The sequence below is a fragment of the Nannospalax galili genome, unplaced genomic scaffold (genome assembly GCF_000622305.1).
Source record: "Nannospalax galili isolate Female #2095 unplaced genomic scaffold, S.galili_v1.0 scaffold92, whole genome shotgun sequence".
NCBI lineage: Eukaryota > Metazoa > Chordata > Mammalia > Rodentia > Spalacidae > Nannospalax > Nannospalax galili.
The window spans coordinates 504,578-528,403 of NW_008331545.1; the positions used below are offsets into that span (position 1 = coordinate 504,578).

The following is a 23,826-nucleotide window of genomic DNA, read 5'->3' on the forward strand; positions in this document are numbered from 1 at the left end:
AGAATCCATTCTTTTTGCCTATTACTATGGTTCCAGTGCTGACACTATGGAGGCTGGAGAGATGGCTCAACGGTTAAGAGTACCTGCTGCTCTTGCAGAGGACCCAGGTTCCATTTCCAGCACCCACATGGCAGCTAACAACCTTCTGTAACTCCAGTTCCAGGGGATCCTACGCCCTCTTCGGACTTCTGCAGGCATTGCAGGACACGGGTACACACACTTAAGTAGGCAATATACTCATACACATTAAAAAAAAAAAACAAAAAAACTGGCTCTATGGCTTTAGATGAACCAAAATGTATGGACTTTAGTCACAGAATCCTGTAACCAAACCTTTCCATAAAGAAAATAACAGTTGTTTTGTATGCCATTTATTTAGTAGTCGTCCTCTGCCCGTTACTCTCCTAGTAAATGTACTAACTTTAAAGATACATGGGTGAAGCAAGGACAGGGATTTCAGGAATGAGCCTTGGGTCGGAGGCCCACCACACATCACCCATTTAAAAACAAGAACATTATTCCAACACTCAACCACAGTCCTCATTTCTTTCACATGGCGTTACTTGCATCACTTCCTTCCCTGGGAAACACTATCTTTGTCTGTGTTTGTTCACATCTTAAGTTTCTTCTGAGACCCAGTAGCTCTCAATTCCTAGAGCTCTTCCAACAGTCCCTTACTTCCAGGAAAATAGCATGGCAGAGACATATCCTTGTCACAGTCCTGACCCCAAACCTTACAGATTTAAGGCTAACTGAATTGTCTTTCCTTGTAGAACTTAAGTTCTGTCTTGGATGAAACCAATTAAGTCTTAAAAGATTACAACAATCATTTGTAAAGAGCATCCATCAGTTTCAAGTTACAGAAACAATTTTAATGCAAACACTCAATAGGGCATCTTTCCCATTGCTCCCAAAATTTCATCTCTTTCTGCTGCTGTAGGCATAGATGGCTGAACTCCATTCTGTCTTCTTTGGATCATGATAGAATTCCAGAATCTCCTGCAGTTTTTGTACTTTAAGAAATGACTGGAACACCGTTCCCGGTTGTAATTATTTTCATCCATACATCTGGAAGAAGCATCGGATTCCGACAAGCAAGGATTTATGTCGGGATCTCTCAGTCGTCTTGTTGACAAGGGCATCCTGTCTTCTTACAGAGGGAACCGGGAAGGATGAGAAGCCGAAGCAGCGTCTCCTTCCGGGATGTCAATGGTGGGTGGCGGGCACAGGTGAACACACCTAGCTTCGCCCTGCGACTTGGCCACCACTCCGCCCGCGCCCGGGCCGTATCCAGCTCCAAACACCAGTTAAACCATTCTTAACATCATCTTGGTTCTCTTGTTAATTAAGAATTGTGTTTTTGCCATTTTGGAAAACCAGACTTAACTTTTCCACTGCATTAAGTGAATAAGAGAGCACGTTCCCAGGCTCCTTGGCAACTAGACAACTATAGCCAAGGAGAGGGAGGCAAGCCAGTACTGGTTAGGACTTCGAGGAAGCTGACCCAGCTGACAGATGCCCCATTTTCTTCTTCTCTCTTTCTTTCCTTTGTGAAAGATTGTGGACATAGGCAAATTACTGAAGCAAACTTGTCATTAGGCCATTGAGCAGACATTGTAGTAGAAGTGTGTGATAAAATGATGGTTCTCAAAGATGTGTCCATGAACTACTCCCAGAACCAGGAGTCAGTTGATTGGGAAAGATGGTCTGTGGAGATGCGTGATTAGGATAAGGGTCTTATGATGATGAGATCATCCCAGATTATCCAGCTAGGTCCTAAACACTGTCACACTTGTCCTGGTAGGAGAAAATGGTGATCAGATCATCATACACAAAAAAGGTGAAGATGGAAGTAGAAGCTGGAGCCATGAGACCATAAGCCAGAAACACCTAGAGGTACCATATACCACAGAAAGTAAGGAAAGGAACTCTCCTGCAACTTCCAGAGGGAGTGGCTCTGGTGACACAGATTTTGGACTTCTGCCTGCAGGGCCAAGAGAGAGTAGGTATCTGTTGCCAAGGTAACCTTGGTCACTTCAGAGCCTCATTCATCAGGGGCCCTAGCTCCCACCTTGGGGCTCACCATCAGTGTTGCTTTCCTGAGGCTGCAGTAGCTAGTTATCAGGATTTGGTATTTTCAGCAACCTTTGGTTGCCAACAGGACAGAACAATGTGTGTCTTTTTTCAGCTGTTGTGTTTGACCGTTTCATAATTGAAATTCAGCCCTAATATCATAACACAAATTTCTGGCCCTAACCTCCCCTTTCCTGGGTTGATCTTATTCACTGCCCTACAACCTAAGCAGGGTTAAGAACTAAATGAAGAGCAGAAGCAAATCAAACTCAAAGAACTGGCAACTGTCTTATACTGAGGAATAAACTTATCAGTACTGGCAGAACCAGAAAATATATGTAGTAGAGAATTTCTAGTCATTTAAAAAATGTGGTATATTGGAATAGCTAAGTAGCCTGTGATCTCTACCTGAAATACATTTTAAACCTTAAATGAAATTCATCTTAGATATAATTTGCTTGTGTCCTTGTCAGCACTCTGAGATGACTCGTTCCTGTGTTGCTGGTATCTGTGCAAAGGAAGCACTCTGGTCAAAGTCACTCTCCCTGAAATCAGGACCACATTCTACATTGTCAGAGGGCTGGCATGTCAGATGCTGGTGGCCCCTGCAATCCCTAATAACTCTACAACTGGCTGCACCTGTGGCAGAAAGCAAAATGCAGACCAGGCTTGAGAGCATACTGTTGTGACCTTGATGGTGAGCTCACACTGAAAAACACATGCTTTCTGTTATCTGAAATGCCTCCTGCAGACATTGAGACACGTGTAGTAATGTTCTGGGCTTAGCTGTTATCTCTTTAGTGTCTAACCAGAACACAAGTGCCCTCACAGATGCCATAAGTAACCTATTACATCACTGAGAGGAGCTAGATTGAGCGTCAGAGTCATAGCTCACCCTCCTCACAACATGTCTACTACCATCCCTTGAAGTGACCCAGAACCACTGTGGTCCCTCAGTATCGACTTTTTTCAGTGTTCTGGATTCAGGACACAACAGAAGGAAGAATTTCCACACTGACCTCATCATTGTCCAGGTTCCTGTAGAGCTTTTCTTAGTGAAAGCAACAATTATATCTTATCTCATTCTAAAAGTCAACTGAGATTAACATCAACTTCAGAACTGCTGATTGTACACTGAGTTATCACAACAAAGATTGCAGCTTTAAAGACTTATTTTATTTGTCTAGCCATTAGAGGTACCCATGCCTGTGTGCATGCAGAAGCCAGAAGGGCATCAGCTACCTCTGAACTGGAGATGGAGTTACAGATGCTTTCAGGACATAGGTGCTTGGACTGAAACTCCAGTCCTCTCGATAGAGCAGCAAGCAGTTTTAATTGCAGAGCCATCTCTCCAGCTCCAGTGGCTGCTTTTTTGTTTAGATCAATTATAACTGAGTACGGGCTTAGCACAACCATGTCCACCACACAGCCTTATTAAATCATCTACAACACCCCTATCTCTAATGCTGCTGAAAGAGTTGTCATTGGTCTAGGATACAGACAAAAACTAATTCCAACCTTCCCTTCATTCCCACACATCACAGTGGCCTTAGTAGATTCCCTTGTACCTGTCTATATAGATTTAAATATCTAGCCATGAGTGCACAAACATCTGAAGGAAAAGAATAAGCTATTAAAAGAACTCCCCAACCTGCCTACTTCTAAGAAAAGTGGCTCCCTCTGTTCAGTGTTTGGATCAGTTCTGCTTGTTCACCTTTGCTATGAAATAATTCTGAATTATAGGTAGGGGAGAGGATCTGAAGATATGTAGATAAGTATTAACCATTAATGTGCCCCTCCCCCAAAATTACTAAGATTTTTTTTGTTCTAAAGTGTTTACTTTTTATCTCACTTGGTAGTATTTTAAAAAAGTAAGTAGCGGCCTCTCTTTGAAGAATTAAAACTAGTTTTTCTTTAAAAAGTTCTTTAGTTACAGGAACAGTAATAGGTAAGAGTCACAGAACTCAGCAGAAATGATGCCTAGAACACAGGTTCACTCAGAATTAACCACAAGGTGGCGCCGCTTCAATGCTAGTTTACACTGAAGTCCAGGAGCACAGCCTTGCCAGAGAAGTTTCTTCACCATCACAGAAATGACTGCAAACCTTAGACCTTCCTGCCCATTTTATGCCTGACTAACATAGAACAGATTCTGACCATCTCACCCATGCAGACTGGTCCCAGTCTCACTGAGCACTAACCAATCACCAAAGAGGGGTACAAAGGCCTGAACACTTCAAGTTACACAAAGTGAAATGCTGATAGTTCATGGGCTCTTAAATCCAGACTGGTATAAACAAACAGGAAGGAGGCAACTCTGGGATGCAAAATAATTCCAAACAATTCACAGAGATACTTCACTCTCAGAAGAGTAGAGCTTAGCTCCCCACCCCTTATGTGTGAGCTGTGCATAGTGACCTTGCAAACAGCACAATTTGTTCCTTATATAGTAGGTGGAAACAGGGAGGGAAGGAAGGAGAACAACTTTGCCATGGAGACATTGGGCAACCACAACTTTGGCCAAGTGATCAAGGTCAATATCAGAATTACAATGCTGGTATGTACCATTAACTCTATGGAAAGAGAAAGTCACCCCACCTCTGTGAATTCTGCCTAGAAATTCCCAAGTCCAATTTCAAGAGAAAAACATCAGACACATTCCAATAGATGGGCAACCTACAAAATATCAGACCAGTATTCCTCAAAACTGTCAGGGTCATCAAAACAAAAGAAGTTTGAATCTATGGAGACAGGACATCTAAATGTAGACGTGACATAGTAATGTGGGACAGAAAAAAGGGCATTAGATAGACCCTAAAACACAGATTGTAGTGGGCATCAATACTGGTTTACTGGCTACATCAAATATATCACACTATGTTAATAACCTGACTATATATCTAAAAATACTCCAAAATAAAGTTTATTTTAAAAAAAAATCCAAGCTCATCCAAGGCGCAAAAGAAAGATGTGCTTTCACATGCATAAGGTCTTCTGAGAGAGGTAATCAGCTTGTATTCCTTAAAGTTCCCTCAAACTCATCATAAAGGAAGTAGGTGAAGCAGAAAAGCACAACTTCACTGAAGGTCACATGAAGGACAACAGCAGCAGGTAGAGCTTGATGTCTTCTGAGCCATCCATACCTTCTGAAAATGAGTGGATCTAAGGCTATTGCTCTGGGTGGCAAGGAAGTGAAATGGAAATGACCCAGGCTTTGGAATCAGAGGACAATTCAGATCCACTGACTGTGTAACCTCTAGGAAAGCTATCTAAACTCACAAGGCTCACTAGCAGCTGTAGATGGGCTTGATACATACATCTGAGGATTAAAGTATGTGTAATGTGTTTAGCACTGGTGAACACTGAACAACTTAACTTTCCATTTCTAAGAGGTAAAAGTTATGGCAAACTACAGTCTAGGGGTTAAATTAGACCACTGAGTACTTTCATGAATAGGTACTAGTTACAACTATGATCATTTGTTTACATATCATTTATAGCTGCTTTGTGCCACAATGAAAGGATTAAACAGTTGCAACAGAGATCATAGGGCCCTCAAAACCTAAGGTAGTTACTATCTGGCCTGTGACAGAAAGCTGGCTGACTCTGGTCAAAGGTTGTGGGCTATCACACTTCCAAAGCTAACAGACACTTTTCATTCCTTATCACACTTCGCCTTCGAAGTCCTGAACTCTTTCCTCCTCCCTGAGGCCACAGATCTGAGTTTTGGTTCTGTACCTCCAATTCCCCAGTGCTTTGCACAAGCAGAGCACGAAGGGGGATTCAAAGTTCCAGACTTGTGAGGTCCAACTAGTCCATAGGCAGTAAATCACACTGGCACTTGCACCTGGGTTCCAACAGGAACATTACTCATTACTCAGACCGTTAGGACCAACCAGTGTCGGAACCTAGGAGTTCTTATTTTCAAAATGTAAGAAGAAGTTGGGCATGGTGGCACATGACTTTAATCCCAGCACTTGAGAGGCAGAGGTAGACAGATCTCAGCCAGCCTGGTCTACATTGTGGGTTCTATACCAGCTACAAGGCTACAGGGAGATCCTGTGTGTGGAGGTGGGGGAGAGGAAAAAAAAGATAAGAATACTGCCCTCCTTGGAAATATCACAAAAACTATACTGGCAGAGAAAATGTAAAGATACAAGGCACAACAAAATTTCCTTCAAATCCAAATTTACCTCGAAAACCAAGCTAGAGCCTTAGCAACTTTCTCAACTGGGTCTGCCAAGACATAGATCCTCTAAGTTCTAGAGTGTTGGGCAGTCAGAGGCAATGTCTCAATAGACAGTTCACTTATACCCGAGCTGCTATATAAACAACTCCTGTGTGTGCACAGTAAAATCCCTTACCGTGAGCCCTTGTACATACTTCCCTTGTCCCCTAATTCTCATGTACAAATATGTCAAGTGTAGCCTGTAGCTTCTTTTCCCTAATACTTTCTCAAACCAACCTCAGTCTGACTGAATTTTGTTTTGTCACTGTAGATTATCAAGTCACTATACTTCATTTGAATCAGTGCCAGAGTTCCAGATCAGCCTCCTCAACTCCAAATTGCAAATAGGAAACAGTTCCTGCTTTAATGCCCAAACCTCTTTCATCTCTCTGCACAAAGACAGTCAAAGGACACCAGTGATTTAAAAAAAAAAAAAAAAAAAAATTAAATCCTGCCTGGCTCCATGATGCGGCTGCAACTGCATTTGCATCTTCCTCTTTAATGCTACCTGCCCAACTATGTCTCAGAAGCTTCACCCACTGCTGCCCCCAACTCACATTTTCCCATGCCCCCAAACCCCTTTCATCTCTCTACACAAAAACAAACAAAGGACACCAGTGATTTAAAAAAAAAAAAAAAAAAAATTAAATCCTGCCTGGCTCCATGATGCGGCTGCAACTGCATTTGCATCTTCCTCTTTAATGCTACCTGCCCAACTATGTCTCAGAAGCTTCACCCACTGCTGCCCCCAACTCACATTTTCCCATGCCCTCTGGACACCAGGTAAGGTTGCTCTATGGTCAGTCTTCCTACCCAACCAGACTCTGGGAGCTCCTGTTGACCATGAAGCTCATCCATTATGAAACCCCCTCATCCCGCACACAGGGGACCTGCCCAGCTTCCAACCAGGAGATTCTCACTCTTTTCCATGAAGTAACACTTTGTAGACACTTCTTTGTCTTCCCCATCACGAGTTTCTCTCACTGCACTGGGTGGTCCCTGGAGCTTAGAGCCCAGTATTCATTTCCCTTCCTATTTACCTCATCCCTAGCCTAGAGCCCAACACATGGCTAACGCTCGGTAACCCACATAAAACAAATGTTTTTTGGAACTCATGAAATCATTGAGTGAAAGAAACTTAGGGTTCCTCTGAGGCCATTCGGAAAAGTAAACACCAGCAAAGAGCTCCCTCAGCCTCCATAGTGTCCTCTTATGTGGAAAGGGATAGTGGAACCGTCTCTTGCCAACAAGTCCCAGAAAGGGCTCTTCAGAGCACGCCACATAAAAAGGGCATGCCAGCTAAGAATTTCCAGGGTCAAGGAAGAAATAGGGGAAGTTAGCCATGAAAATAACAAAAAGGTAGAAAACATTAAGTGAAAGGGATTCTCTTAAGCAATCTGCTAGACATTTCTCATTTCATAGAAAATACATGGGACCCAAAAGGTCACTATTTTCCCCTTCTAGCAATCACAGGGAATCTCTAGGCTACCAGTGCTTGCTCATCAAGATAGCTCACAGACTTCAGGATACAGGTAAGACTTTTTTTCCTTCTGCAAAAGGAAATTACTCAGTAAAATACCACAAACTGTTTAAAAAATGCAGAGGCTAAAGAGATGGTGCAGTGGTTAAGAGCACTTGTTGCTCTTTGAGAAGACTGGAGTTTAATTCCCATTACCCATGTTGGGCAGGTCACAACTGCCTGTAATTCCAGCTTTAGGTGATCTGATACCCTCTTCTGGTCTCTTTGGTCACTTGTATACATACACATAAACCAATAAATCTTCTTTTTTTAAAGGTGTACTGTGAAATCTAGAAGCAAGAAATATTACTCCTCAGAACTTATTTAATGGATTCACTTCCATGATATGGCCCTCTTATTTCTCCTGGACACAATCTTCTAGGCCTCAGGTAGGCATCTGAGGCATCCTTTTTCAGCGAGGTCAATTCTTCCTCAGGTAACATTAGGTGGTAGTCCTATCCCCAGCCCCTGAAATCTCTGGTATCAGCTTGTTTGTGAAATGCTTCTCATATTCCTCCCAAGCTTGGTTACTATGCTGTCACTGCTTGATCTTTATCGCTTTCAATAAAAGCTACAGTAGGACCAAGAATAAATAAGTGTAAGGCATTTGGCTGGGAGCAACACATGTTACAGGAAATGAAAACCAATTAAATATCTGCCGAGATCCTCTCTATAGAGCTGTGGCTGGGTCAGCTCATTCACAAAGCCATGCCCAGAATTTACAAACGCAAATTCAAATATGAACAATCTGATGTGAATAGTCTCATCAACATTTACAAAACTAAGTCCAAATATCAGTTAGATTTTAGAAGTCCCTGCATTTCAACAGTAATGCCTTCTTCATCCTCTACTTCAGAGAACTAAAAAATGAATGATATGTGAGAAGTCAACAAAATCCAGAGGGGGCAGCTTATATGATCTTGAAGATAGGACCAGTGAGCAGTCTGATATATTAGTCACTTTTCTCCAGCATGTTCCAGGCCAGATATATATAAAGTCTCTGTAGTCCTCGCAAAAACCTACATGGTAGATGATTAATTCTCACTTCCATACGAGGAAGGACATCAAGGGTCAGAGAAGTTAGTCTAAAAACTTGCAAAGTCATAGTGATACTAAGAACAGGGACTTGGGACTTGAACTCAGATCTATCTTCTTGGATATGACATAGCCTAGGCAGAATTCTTCAATTAAGACAGTAAGAGAAAAAGGGAGAAGATATAAAAGTTCATGTTCACCTAGTCCAGATGAGATCTACTTAAATTTCAGTTACCTCAAAAAAAAAAAAAAATCCACTTATTCCAAGAATCTGTTGCATGCATACATTTAAATGTTAATGTGTACATGAGTGCATATATATTCATTCAAATCTCAGAGTCCATACATCTGGCCTTAATAAAAACTGTACCACTGAAAAAAATGTAAATTACAGCAAAATGTTTTCAATAAAGGAAATCCCTATTGAATTTTAGAGTCCATAGTCATTTTCTGATTGACACAAAGGGGAGCTTTCTGGCATACAATATATTTTCTTGTGATTATTGAAGATCCTCTATATACAAGTGCTAGATCCAGAGTCTTTGTGAAACATTATGTTGCCTAAATCAGCAGTGTCCCTACTACTTGCTGTATTGCCAAACACCACCCCCCAATATTATGGGGGAGTTATAACTAGAGCACAATGACCTCATTTGCAGCCTACTGCAAATGGAGGCAGAGGACATGTGACCAACTGTGACAGTCTCATTTGCTGGTCCTCATGCCCCTTACATGACAGGGTTCTGGTGTACATGGTACAGATTTCTGGTATGATGTATTCCTAAGCACAAGCTCCATCTGGTGCTCATCCAAATAAACAGCAATCTGCTTCTGTATCACCCAGAGACAGTATGTTTGTGTGGCTTTCATGAGCAATGCAAAGATGTTCAAGGCTTAGCTGACACAAAGGCTTCCACCTCAAGTCCTGACCTGATCATTACCCACATATGGAACAATGCTATGCCTTTTTCTTATGCACAGCTCCAAACACCATGCAACTGTCTGCTCAACTACACTTTGCTTGGTGAGCAAACATGAATCTCTTTGGAGTGTGTGGCCATGATGATTTTCTTAAATGTTGATCTCTCACTTCCATAGAGAATACATGGGAACATTATAAATTACTGAGGCAGGGTACCACGGGGCACTTTCTACTCTACCTATATTTCTCTTTTCTGCCAAGACCTATTGCTTTCTTAGGCCTTTTTATTCCATCACCAGTTCTAAAAGGAGCGTCCTTCACAGAGCAATTACCTCTAGACAGCATTTTATTCATTTCACATGAATCATGTGCAAACTAAGACGAATACCCTTAGTAGTTGGTGATAGAGCTGGAATTGGAACCTGCTGTGCTATGATGCTTTCATGTCCTACTCACAGGGAACACAGCCTCACAGGAGGCAGAGGTGCACATCAAGATGACCCACACTTGCCAGAAAACACAAGTCTGAGGGTGGAATCCCACTGGAGAGCATCTGGCTTAGGATAAAGACTGTGAGAACCCACTGGCGGCCACCAAGTCAAATGAAGGAAGATGGAGATGGGCTCCAAGGCACATGGTTCTAAGAAAATTGCAAGCACCATAGCCTTACACTTCACAGTCTCCATCCTAATTAACTTTGGGTTGCCCTGTGTTGTACTCAGTTCAGGATGCTACAGTAGAAGCACCACACACTGAGAGGCTTTAAACAATAGACTTCACATAGTTTGGAGGATAAAAATCCAAGATTACTGACCTAACCCACCCAGTGCCTAGAAACTGAGTCTTACTGTCTTCTCCATGGCTGAGGCAGAGGCCGCTCTAGTCTCTTTCCCTACTTAGGGAAGGACACTTATAATGTCATAGGGGCTCTGCCCTCATGAACCCACCTAAACTTAATTATTACAAAAACTATTTCCTGATTGCAGTGATCAGAGGTTAAGAGTTTAACATGTGACTTTTAGGAAACAGAAACATGCAAGTGATAACAACAGCAAGAGAGGCCCTGGACCCCATCTCCCTGATGAGGAAACACCTACAACTTGCCCAGCACATCAAGCTAGGAGGCTCTAAGTCTGCCCTGCCTGTGACTAGAGCAAATGGAGATAGCTGCAGCTGTGAGGCCCTTCTCATATCAGGTAAGGAACACTAGTCACCCAGCTTATGTTTGTGTGGGGAATTGATCCTCCCAGCTTCTTTCCAAGGTGATGTGTTTAACAATACGGGGGCCTAGGACCAGCAAGGAAGATTTTTCTGAAGGAATGAATGAGAAAATTAAATTTCTTCAGAAAAAAATTTCCTAAGTTCTGTATCTTAGAATCCTCATACAAAGAAAGGATGCCATGAGTGACCCTGCCTACTACTCTAGACCCACATCAGCTCTAAGCACCATAGCCCTAATAATGAAGATTATGGGACTCGGGGTGTAGCTTAGGGGTAGAGCACTTGTCTAGCATACTTGAGACCTAGGTTTCATGCCCAGCACAAAAAGAAAGGGAAAAAGGAAAGGCGAGGAGAAAAACTTTTGAGTAAGGCTGGAGGAGACAGTTTAGTGGTAGAGTGTTTACCTGATATGTATAAGGCCCTGGGATTGATTCCCAGCATGAGGGTGAAAGACAGAAGGAGAGATACAGAAAGAGAGAAACTGTATAAGACCCTGATAAGGTATGCTAGTTCCCACAGTCTCTTTTCTAGAAAACTCATCGTTGTGTTTATCATGGTTTCCCAATTCCAGGCTTTGCACATTGTTGCCCCTCTGCCTTCAACACAGCCATTTCTGTCCCACCCCACCCCAACATATCTTTCACAAAAAATTTGAGGATTCAAGCTGAACACTAGTCTTCTCTGTCTATTCCTACTTTACACTAACATTCATTAATGTTATATATAAATGTGACAGCTTCCATGGGCTTCTGGGATTTCTTGGTTTCTCTGTGAATCAGCAATGATCAAAAAGCAATTCCTACCACTCCTGTCCCTACCCCCACTTATTTTCTTTGAGGGAAAACACTCATTTCTGAGCATGACCTGGGTTTGTTCCAGCTACCATCTGACACCACCACAGGGTGCAGCTGACACTGCTATAAAGTGTGTTTGGATAAAGCCTACAGCCATCATTAGCTGCAGGCGGCAGGAAGCAGGCAGCAAAACCTCGAAAAGCCTAAGAAAATGAGAGACAGTAGCACAGCAACACAAGAGGCTGCGGACACACCCAGTCTAAAGCAATCTTTTCTTTGCTTGCTGCTTAAGGACAGTAAAATCCTGAGGGGAAGGTTGCACCTTATATAAAGGTCTTCCTGGATAGGGCAAAAGGTATGCTTAAAGTTTCATGAATGCAAGTTACCACTACAGCTAAATTACTTGTGTGTCCATTAGTATTTTCAACCAATCACATGTAGCTGGTGAATGCAGAATACTAAACTTCTACTCATCCTAACAGTTTCATGCCTAGGTCCCATCACCAACTTAAGAAGGTGATTGATCCTGTGCTCAGGGATATTAAGGGGAAACAAATAAGAACCAAAGATAGGACTCCCATCCCTCATGAGCTCATGCACTGTCAGGGAGAGAAATGCAGCACAAAGCTTTGCAAAAGAAAATATGGTGGGTGGTGTGGGGGTGTTTGGTATAGGAAAAGGTTACTTCTCTCATAGTGAAAAGGAGCTACTGAAGGAAAGCTGCAGGGATGGGACCAAAGCCACACCTGAAGTCAGCTTGGAGATTTGACCTAGCTAGCGCATAGGAAGAAGAATGAGCAAAGGAGGAAATGTAGCAAGGGCTGGTTTAATAAGGCAATGATTTGGTCAACCAAAGACCATTCAATGGAAAAAGAACAGTATTTTCAATCAAAAGTTCAGGAATAAGTGGTGTTCACATGTAAAATAATGTATCTGGTCCATATCTCACACTATACACAGATTAACTCAAAATGGATCACAGACCTAAATATTAAAGAGTAAAAAGTATAGTATAGAACCTGTCCTAGTTTGTTTTTCCATTGCTGTGACAAAACATTCTGACCACTACCGACTTGGGGAGGAAAGAGTTTGTCTTCCATCTCCCAGGTCACAGTTCATCAGGGAGCCCAAGGTAGGAACTCAGGGCAGGAACCTGGAGGCAGGAGCTGGAACACAGGCCATGGAGGAATGCTGCTTACTGGCTTGCTCCCCTGGCCCCTGTTCAGCCTGCTTTCTTATACAACATAGGCCCACCTGCCCAGGGGTGGCACCACCCACATTGGGCTGGGCCCTCCCACATCACTCAACAATAAAGAAGATGCCACAAGCCAGTCCAATGGAGGCAATTCCCCAATTGAGACTCCCTCGACCTAGGTGTGTCAAGTTGACACTAAAGCTATCCAGCACAAAATCCTTAGGAGAAAAATCATGCAATACTGGATCGGGTAATGATTACTAAGACATGACATCAAAAGAACAGAGATAATGGGGCTGGAGAGATGGTTCAGCAGTTAAGAGCACTGGCTGTTCTTGCAGAGAACCTGGTTTTGGTCCCTACCACTAACATGGCAGCTAACATCCATGCCTAATTCCAGTTCCACGGGATCCAACACCCTCTTCTGACCTCCACAGGCATTGCATGACATGGGTGTACATACACATACATGCAGGCAATATACTCTTTACGCAAAAATATAAATAATATATAAAATATAAAAAAGAACAGACAAAATAATAAATTTTGACTATATAAAAACTTCTATGTTTGAAACCAAACTATCATGAAAGTGAAAACAAAATCACAGCATGGAAGAATATTTGCAAATAATATATCTGATAAGGAATTTATATCCATAATATAAAAATAATTTACAATAAAACTGCAAGATGCCAGTTTACATGCACTAGGAGGATTATGACCAGTAAGACAGACAATAGCTTTAGCAAAGATGTAGAGAAATTGGAAAACTTCTCCTCCACTGCTGGTGATGTTCAGTAGTGCAGTTATTTTAGAAAGTAATTTAGCAGTATCTTAAAGAGTAAAACACGAAGTCAGGCTTGGTGGCACATGCTTTAATTCCAGCACTCAGGAGGCAGAGGTTGGTAGATTTCTGTGAGATCAAGGCCAATTTAGTCTACATCGCAAGTTTCAGGTCGGCTGGGCTACACAGATCCACTAGTCAGCTAGGCTACCATAAGATCTATTGGTTCAATATGAAGTATATACTCCAGAAAAAACAGACACATATATCCATATTAAAAACAGAACACACCAGTGTTCACAGCAGTATTATTCACAACAGCCCAAAGTGGAAACAACCCAACTGTTCATCAACTGAAGAATGGATCACAAAATGTGCTAAATGGACACCATAAGGTATCACTTGGTAATAAGACAGAATGAAGTACTGATTGATACTGCAAAATATGTTCCCTAAAAAAAAGAAAAGTCAGATACGGAAGTGCACATCTTTAATCGCAGTACTGGGAAGGCAGAGGCAGACAGGTCTCTGTGGGATGGAAGACAGCTTGGTCTACATAGTTCCAGACCTGCTGCGCTAAAGGGAGACCCTGTCTCAAAAAACAAACAAAACCACACTCACCAAAGATCATATACGATGCTAGTTGTATGAAATACCCAGAATAGGCAGCCTACAGAGACAGAAAGCAAACTTGGGGTTGCTTAAGGTTTTGGCAGTAGTAATGATAGCTAGGGAGGAATGTGGAATGATTACTGATAAGTGTAGTTTGTTTGGGTTTTCTTTTTTAGGTGAGGTAAAAATATTTCTAAAATTAGACTATGGTAAATGGTTGTAATCCTGTGAAAATGTCTATAAAAATTGCACTGGAAACTTTAAATAGATAAGTTATGTGGTACGTAAATTATATTTCAATAAAGTTGTTTTTTAAAAAATGCAAGAGGGCAAATTACAATGGAAAAATATATCAATTTAGCTTTGGAAAATTAAAAACTTCTGTGAGCCATAATATACTATAACCTAATTAAGTAGAAAATGAACCAAGTTTTTTTTATAACATACATGACTGACAGCTTAAAGCAAACAATAAAGCTGCAATAATTCAGTAAAAAACACGTACTGCCCGGGTAAAACAAAGGACAATGTTGACAAAAATATTCCCAAAAGACAGAGTTATAAAGGACCAATACATATGTGGTAATTTGTCTTCATTTTAACCAAGTAAGTTTTGAGCTAGCCATTATACCTTTGCAGCCAATCTGATGAAAATAACCAGATACTTTTAGATATGACTATTCAAGAATGTTCTTTCACTGTTCTTTAGTGGGAAACTAGGAACAGTTTGCTTATCCAATGTTAGGGAAAATGGGCAAATACACACTGTTGTTTTGTGCACCATGGGAGAGAGGCAAGAACCCAGGCATGGTGGTGCATGCCTATAATCCCAGCACTAGGAAGGGCTGAGGCAGGACTGGAGGCTAGTCTGGGCTACACAGGAAGGCCTTACCTAAAACAAATGATAAACAAAGACAATAGTTATCTTTTAGGAGAGAAGGGGGTCTTGAGATTTAGTGCATCATTTTGTATGAAAACCTTTTTAAGATACGGGAGGAGGGTGTCTCAAAATTAGCCAGACTGGCCTCAAACTCCTGAGCTTAAGTGATCCTCCTGCTCTAGCCTACCAAGTCTTGTCCAACAATTTCACATATTTTGTATGTATAGTTCTTTCTCAACTATTATTTCTAAAATTAGGAAATTAATTATAAATATATATGTGCTTGCTCTCACTGAAAGAGGATGACACAAGGCAGTATATATTCTTTATTAAACAGTTTCTGTCCAACTTGCTACATATTAACACTAGTCAGGAAGTTTTAAAAGGAAAACCCAAGTTATTCATCATATGCCTTAAATCACAAGCTCTAAAGAGTTCTTTAGAACTCTTGGAGCAATTTCAAGGTGCAGTCAAATTACATATGGGTGAACTAGGACTCGTGGGCAAGAGGAATAATCAGACTCAAGGTCCTCACATTCAAAGTGGAACACTGGCTCTGTATGTGGACACACATTTGGAGCAGAATGACAGAAAATGTGTGTCACATTCACTGCTGGGCACCTCAGTAAGGGATAGTTGTCTTCTCCTCAGAGGAGGCTAGCATTCAACAATTTCCAGGAGGAAGCAAAGAATGTTCTATTTATCGCAGCAGGCAGGAGTATCCAGGCTGAAGGTCAGGTCCCAGCTGTGGTCTTTAGTTTAGAAAGGAATTAGATTAGAGATTAGAACGAGGAGAAGTGGGGCTGTGTGCTTCCTGCATTATTCTCCGCCCCAGGTGAAGCCATACAGATAACACTATGCCACCTTCAGCCTATGGTCTCCTCTACAAGAAACCAGAACACTCATTTTCAGCTTGCCATTTCCACAACAGACAGGTAAAAATGGTGCTAGTGACAGACCAATAACTTGCACAAATTTCAGGCAAGCTCCATTATGACTATGGAATCTTTGCTTCCCTTTCTTCAGAGAATTCTGGATTAGAAGCTACTTTAGGAGCCCTCCTGACTCCAACTGCCCTAGAAGCCTCCATGATCTCTTTGAGTCTCTCCAAGCATCAAAGATGGTGGTTATAGATGTAACTGGACACCAGCTGCATGTTTTTCTAAACATGAATTTGATCTGATTCAGCTGTGATAATGCCCCTGACACAGTATCCTGGGAAGAAAGAAAATGGAAACTGTCTAAGAAACACAGACAGATGGAAGTTCAAAAGAAGAGGCCTATAGAAAGACCTTTCAGCCTCTTTTAAGTAAGTCTTAGTAGTCCACAGCAAGACCAGTCAAAGCATCTATAAGCACCATCCATGTGGATGTTTCCCAGAAGACGTTAACTTCAAAAAATACCTCTCAGTGAACTCTGGAGGGAACATCAAATCAATACAACTTTCTGGAAAGCAACTGGCCAGTAGGGATCAAGAGTCTTTACAAATGCAGGCCATTTCATTCAATAATTTCACTGCTGGGAAGTTACCAACCTTGAGGAGGTAATCAGATGTGTATAAAATTTACCAGACAGAAGTACTAGGAATTCTGGAGATGAGTTACACAACAGCATGATGTACTTACTATTAAACTATATGCTTAAAGGCACAGGCTCTTATGTAGCCCAGGCTGGCCTTGAATCCACCATGTAGCTAAGACTGACCTTAAATTTCTGATCCTCTTTCCTCTGCTCCCAAGCGCTGGGCTTACTGATATGCACCACTATGCCTGGCAAGATGGTAAATCTTTTTATTTTTTATGTGTATGCGTGTATTGCCTGCATGTATGTAAGTGCACCTGTGTTGTGCAATCCCTGCAAAAGACAGAAGAAGATGCCAGGTCCCCTGGAACTGGAGTTAGGGGTAGTTGTTAGCTGTCATAGGGGTGCTGCGATTCGAACCTGGGTTTTCTGCACGAACAGCCAGTGCTCTTAACCGCTGAGTCATCTCTCAAGCTCAAGATGGTAAATCTTATATGAATGTTTTTCCAGTTAAAAATACACATCAGGAATTTACTAGCAAAAAAGAAAATATTATGGGACATGCTACAAGTTTTGTTTTGTATGAAATTCTCCTGCCTTAGCCTTCCAATCCTGGAATTAATGGCATGCCTAGCCACATAGCTACAATTTTTAAGAAATGAAAAAAAAAAAAGGGGCTAGAGCGATGACTCAGTGGTTAAGAGCACTTACTGCTCTTTCAGAGGAGCTGAGTTCAATTCCCAGAACCCACATGGTGGCTAACACCCGTCTTATTTCCAGTTCCAGGGGCTCCAACACTCTCTTCCAGCATCTATGAGCACCAGGCACATGGTGTACTTACATACATGCAAGCAAAAACACATACATAAAATATAAAAATGAAAAATAATATATTCAAATGGAAATTAGTTTTAAAAAACTGTAGAATATTGAAAATACAGACAATAAATAGCAAATTCTTCAAGAAAACTGGAAATTGCAGAAAAAAAAGGCAGAATACAAAAGAATTATATTGCGTGGTTCTCAGGTTTAAGTGGAATAGACTTGGAAAAAAAAAAAACTTTTTTAAAGGTCTAGGTGATGGCTCAGTTCATGAGGTAGGTGCTACCCAAGGATGAGGACCTCAGTTTGATCCCAGTACCCACATAAAGAAAGCCAGGCCCAGCAGCATGTGCCCATAATATCAGTGCTAGGGAAGCAGAAAGGCGAGAATCCTTGGGGCTTGCTGGCAGTCAGCCAGTCTTAGCTGAATCAGCAGCTCTGGGTTCAGTGAAAGACTGTCTCAAAAGCAAGGTGGAGAAGCAATTGAGGAAGACACCATCGTCAACCTCTGGTATCTGCACATACGAGCAAAGAAGACAAGCAAAAATATTTAAATGCTGGTAGTGGTTTTCTCAATAGAATTTCCAAAATTTCTATTAAGAAACACTCCTGCAGAGCAGGGTAGGGAAGCCTTAGCAGACACTGACTCACGGTCCAAGAATCAAATAAGAATGACTTCTACTTCAGAGTTTGTCAGTTTTCAGGTTATTCTCTTAAAGAAACAGGCAGCAAGAGTTTTCAAAACCACCTTAATAGCTATGTCAAATGTAAGATAGAACTGGAACTGGGCCAGGCAGAACTGGACATGGTTGGTGCTCACCAGTCTCCCCATACTAGCCAAAAGTACCAGGATTGCAATATGGGATGATATTTACCTCTCTGAAGTACTTGGAACCCAGAGTGTTTGGGGTTTAAGTATATGCACACAGACAATGAAATATGGTAGGATTTAGAATATGTGCAAACAGATAATGAGATATGATGGGATGGGACCCAAGTATAAACATGGCATTTATTTATGCTCATATATATCTTATAGACATAGCCAAAGGGTAATTTATACAATACTTTTAGTGTGCCTGCATCTTGCCAATGACCAATCACATCGGGTTGGATGTGACGTCATGTCAATGCTCAACATTCCAGATCTGGGAGCATTTTAGATTTTATATTAAGGATGTTCAACTTTTATCACTCGCTTTCTGCTGTCCCCATCATAGTATTTAGAAGAATGCTTCTCATTCGCCCTAACCTTTTGATCATTTCATAATGGGTCCAAAGTGATTTGGGGAAATAACTAATGATATCACTAGTAAGTAGATCACAAGAAATGGCCTTTTCTTTTCTTTGGAAAACAGGAAGATATATTACAAATATCAATGAATTCCTAGTTCAAAAAAAGCTTGCAACATCCTCAGAAGCACTTTAATAGATGTTGGTCCTTATTTCCTTATCATAAAATGGATCTCCCATTTAAAATAACATTAAAAATTCAAACTTACACTGAAAATGGAATATTCTAACAAGGAGTGGAATAAAATACAAATAAATTGAGGCAGCAGAAGAGTAAATACAAGTCACTTCCAATATCATGTGAGGGGTGGACACAGAGCTCAGTGGTAGAGCACCTGCCTAGCATGAAGGAGGCCCTGGATTCAACCTATAGTACTTTAAAAAATAAATAAGTGATATAACTCAATCATACAAAATTTACATTAATATAAGGCTAATAAAATCTCTCTTTTTGTTTGAGTTGTTTGCTTATTTGAGATAGAGTCATGCAGTGTATCTTTGGCTGATCTGGAACTCTATGTAAACCAGGCTCTCCTTAAATTTAAGAAAATCTTCCTGTCTCTGCCTTGCAAGTGTGGAAATTAAAGGCATGAGCCACCACACCTGACTTTAAAGACATTATCTCTTGTCCACAATTCCCAAGATCCAAGAGTTGCTCACCAATAGTATGAATCCAAATTTTCATTGTCACAAGTTATGTTGTTCAAGGTGCCTTATTACAGAGGTTTATAGCAGTTGACTCATGCTAGAATAATTGTTCCAGCCTCTGACAGTTTCTTGATTAGCATCAGTCACTGAAGAGTTTCTACTCAAGGAAGTAAAATAATTTGATGTCAGGATTTTGGGTGGGAGAGGGGTGTTTTTGTTTGTGGAGACAGGATCTTGCTATGTGTAGCCAGGCTGGTCTTGAACTCCTGATTCAAAGGTTTGGTGTGTTTTAAAAGCAACTTCTTAAACAACACAAGTTAGAACAAAAGTCAGCAAGGAAACTTGAAAGCTACGTCTGAACAATAGAACTGGGAGCACAGCCTTTGGGGAGGAGGATAGGGATATGGGGCTGGAGTGGTTCATTATCTTCTGAGAACTGCAGAGACACTGTATTTACTGTATCGTTAGTAGGAACAGTGCTAGTTTTAAAATAGATGGATATTTTTAAAGTCAGTGCATGTTCACTGCCATATGTCATCCTTCAAAAAAATTTAAAAAAAAACAAAAACAAAAAAACCCCCGAAACAACAACAACAAAAAACCAGGCAGGTAGAAAACTAGGACTCCGGATACTTTTCCAAAAATATGGTTTAAACAGAAATGTGTGTGTTAGGCACTATGAAAAAAGTACATTGTTTAATGTATTCTGAGTCACTGCCATTTTTTAAGCAACCATCTCTGCCTTAACTTTTCAAATTAAAATTACCAAGATAATGATGCCAAATCACCACTGTGAGACACTAATTTGCTGCACAAATTTGGGTAGCACACAAGAACTGCTCAGCTAGAACTGTATCTCCTTAGTTGATTTCATTACCACTTAGACACAAGCATCTGATATGGAAGGTGTTATCTTCAATCCATTTAGAAGATGGAATGATGTAAGACTGATACTCCTGTCTATCTATAAGACCAACGAAAGAACTTAGTAGATAATTAGATTTTAATTCTAAAAAATTTGGAATCTTTTTTCAAAGCCAAAACTATCTAACACTGGCCCAGGAATACGGTACAAGCTGGCCAGGATCTCTCTGCTCATATGTAAAGTCTTCACGAAACACTTTAGAACAGTCACATTGCCTAGGCTTGCCTGCCATTTATTGTTATAGAAAGTCCCACTGAAACATACACTAGATTTGTTATCAGTAATACAATTACATCTGAAATGCAGTATTCCCCAGAGTATCCCAGGTGATCCCCAGCCCTAAGGCTCATGCAATATTAATTCATTGTGGAAGGAACATTGTTCAATATGTCAAATCTTTGCACTCAGCATTACTTTCCACTGAGGTCCCTTAGCAACAGACAGGCTCAGAATTATCCCTGTTTTGCATAGGTATGGCATACTTAGGTAAGACATCTTGCTTGCCTTAAAGCATCAGTTATGTGAAGTGCATAATGTTAAAAAAAAAAAAAAGCATTCAATGATACTTAGGAAAGAACAGCAAGGCACACTTTATTCAAGTGTAGGTGTTGGACCACTGAAGTAGAAATTTGCAATCAGGGAAAGGCTAGGATCAACCCTGAACACAGCATGGTCAAGTAGGAGTGTATAGCCAAGAACAAGGTGAAGGTCAGTGGATGAAAAATTACAGAGGAAACATCAGAAGTAAGAAGGGGAATTCTGGCTTAAATGACCTAACAAGATTCTTGCTGCAGTTAGGCCAAGGTGATCAGTATCATCAAGGGGAGTAGTTAACATGAGGAAAATGGGCAGAGCTGGGGGTGAGGATAAGGCTTCCTCACTAAACTGACTTAGCAGGTTTCTTCACTAAAACTGCATTTTATGAGACTGCCCAGAGAGGCCTGGGAGAAGGTTCAGTAGTATAACTAAAATCTGGCAAAGCAAAGCATTTCTATCAATATATTCAATAACCTAGGCAGAAAAGACAAATAACTTGATTAAAAGAAAAAGATGCCATGCATGATTTCTAAGAAGAACAATAATTCCAACCACGTTAACTCAGCAAGAGAGGCAGCGTGGGAACCATGATTTAAAGGAAGAAAAGACATCTGACATAGAGATACAGCAGTGGGGCGCAAAGGAAAGAAAGGCCATTCAAGGAATTTCCCTAAATACTGATAAACAGGTCAAATTCCTTGGCACAGGAAATCACTTCATACCAAAAAAAGTTTCCAAGTTCCAACTAATGACTGAACTGTAAACAATGTTCAAAATAAAAAAATTCTAGAACAATGAGAGATTTTGGATACTCACCAAATTCATAGCACCATTTCTAGCATTTAAATCCTTAAGATTTACCCTCTTAATTTTTTACCCTACATAAATCTCAAACATCTACTAAATGGTTGAGAAATAATGTGTATGTTGTTTCAAGTAATACAAATATTTAGGGGGAAAAAAAGACAGTAATTAATTTCATAGCCCCAGGGCACACTTTAGCCAAACTCTATGTTCCCATATAGTTGAAAAGAATCCTCACTGGCACATGATCAATACAGACCCCAAATTATCCCACCTCTTGTAAGCAAATATTTAGCCAATTTAAAAGAACTGTGATGTCAAGGAACTGTTATGACTCTGGGGATGAGCACTTGGGAAGGCTTTCCTCACATCTGAATCATAACCTCTCACAAATATGGAATACTTTTTTTCCCAGTATATAAAGTTGGAAATGAATTAATACTCCTTAAAACCCATAGGTCCATGGCCCCTGGTCTGCAAGAAGTCTGAGTTTTTACCAGGAATTAAATATTATAGCTGTTCAAATGCTGGTTGTCATCTTCAGGCAAATACTGGTATGTAAGGATGGTAGAAATAGACAGACTGCTGTCAGGTGGCACTTGCCTATATTCATAACCTTTAGTGGCATCTTTAAGAGATAGCACCTCTTAATTCAACAGGAAGAAACAGATAAACCAATAGTGAACATTAATACTTTTATCAAGATCTTCGATCTTTATAAGTCTAGACTGTAAAGTCCAAAATTATATATGGAGGTTGAACTGAACAGGCAAGTTGACTGAAATACTTCTAAAAATGTCCCTGGGGCTGTAGATACTGCTAGTATCTACTGCTCTTGTAGAGGACCTAAGTTCAGTTCCAAGCTTCCCCACTGGACCACTCACAACCACCTGTAATTCCAGGGGGTCTGACGCCTTATTCTGGCCTATGAGGGTACCTGCACTCACTCATCTGCACATATCTACACTCAGACACATACACACATGTTAAAATATTAATCTTTTTTAAAAATTCCTTTTTGCTTTTAAAATTTTTTAAATTTTTTTAATTTTAAAATTGAAAAAAAAATTTTTTAGGGACCGGAGAGATGGCTCAGCAGTTAAGAGCACTGACTGCTCTTGCAGAGGACCCGGGTTCAATTCCCAGCACCTACCTGGCAGCTACGAACTGTCCTTAACTCCAGTTCTAGGGGAATCCGAAGCCCTCTTCTGACCTCCACAGCATTGCACAACATGGGTGCACTCACGTACATGCAGGCAATACACTCATACACATAAAATAAAAATAATAAATAAAATTAAAGGAAAAAAATTTTTTAAATAAAAATTTTGTCTATGAGTGTTTTGCTTCCATGTATCTAAGTGTACTCATGTTGTGCAATGCCTACAGAGACCAGAAGAGGGCATCAGATTCCCCTGAACTGGAGTTAAGGAGGGTTGTTAGCCTCCATGTGGGTGCTGAGAACCAAATCTTGCTCTGTAAGAGCAACCAGTGCTCTTAACTGCTGAGCCATCTCTCCAGCCCCCAAATCCCTTTCTTCTAAAAGTTATTATTAACAATAAAAAGATATTTTCCTAAACTTCTTTTCCATTTTTTGAGATGGGGGTCTCATTATGTTGCCCAGGCTGGCCTGGAAGTTTGGACTCCGAAATGCTGGGATTACAAGTGCTACCACCACACCTGGCTCTCCATGATTTCTTACAGATACTCTCCTTGCTTACTTAGGTAACACGTGTGGATACAGGGAATTTTTTTACCTGGTGATTTTTTGCTTGCTCTTGACTGGGCCAGGTGAGACTGTCGAGGCAGCAAAGGTGATGAAGGAAGAGACATGGAAACACCTTTGGCCAAGCTCGCACGATAGGTGTCCTCTGCTGTAGTAAGACTGCTCACAGGAAAGTCACCACTGTGACTGGAGGACAAGACAGGAGTCTCTGAACTGAAGTCACCTGGAACAGAGAGATGATCTAAGTCACATCTAATTCCTAAGAGTTACAGTCTCAGAATATA

At 40.9% G+C, this 23,826-nt stretch overlaps 2 protein-coding genes across 5 annotated transcripts in view; both read right to left on the reverse strand.

Annotated features, from left to right (window-relative positions):
• Tanc1 (tetratricopeptide repeat, ankyrin repeat and coiled-coil containing 1) overlaps positions 1-23,826 on the reverse strand; it is a 246,680-nt gene that overhangs the window by 97,499 nt on the left and 125,355 nt on the right. For all 4 annotated transcript variants that reach the window (XM_008826685.3, XM_008826683.3, XM_008826682.3 and 1 more), the window contains exon 4: positions 23,574-23,765. In XM_008826685.3, the coding sequence (XP_008824907.1) occupies positions 23,574-23,765 (192 nt within the window). The remainder of the gene's footprint in view (positions 1-23,573; positions 23,766-23,826) is intronic.
• On the reverse strand, positions 26-23,702 carry LOC103728722 (coiled-coil-helix-coiled-coil-helix domain-containing protein 7). The gene is made up of 2 exons (XM_029560399.1): positions 23,574-23,702; positions 26-1,797 (listed from the first exon to the last, which is right to left on the reverse strand). Exon 2 carries the CDS (start codon positions 1,140-1,142, stop codon positions 885-887), a length of 258 nt encoding a protein of 85 aa, XP_029416259.1. The 5' UTR covers positions 1,143-1,797; positions 23,574-23,702; the 3' UTR covers positions 26-884.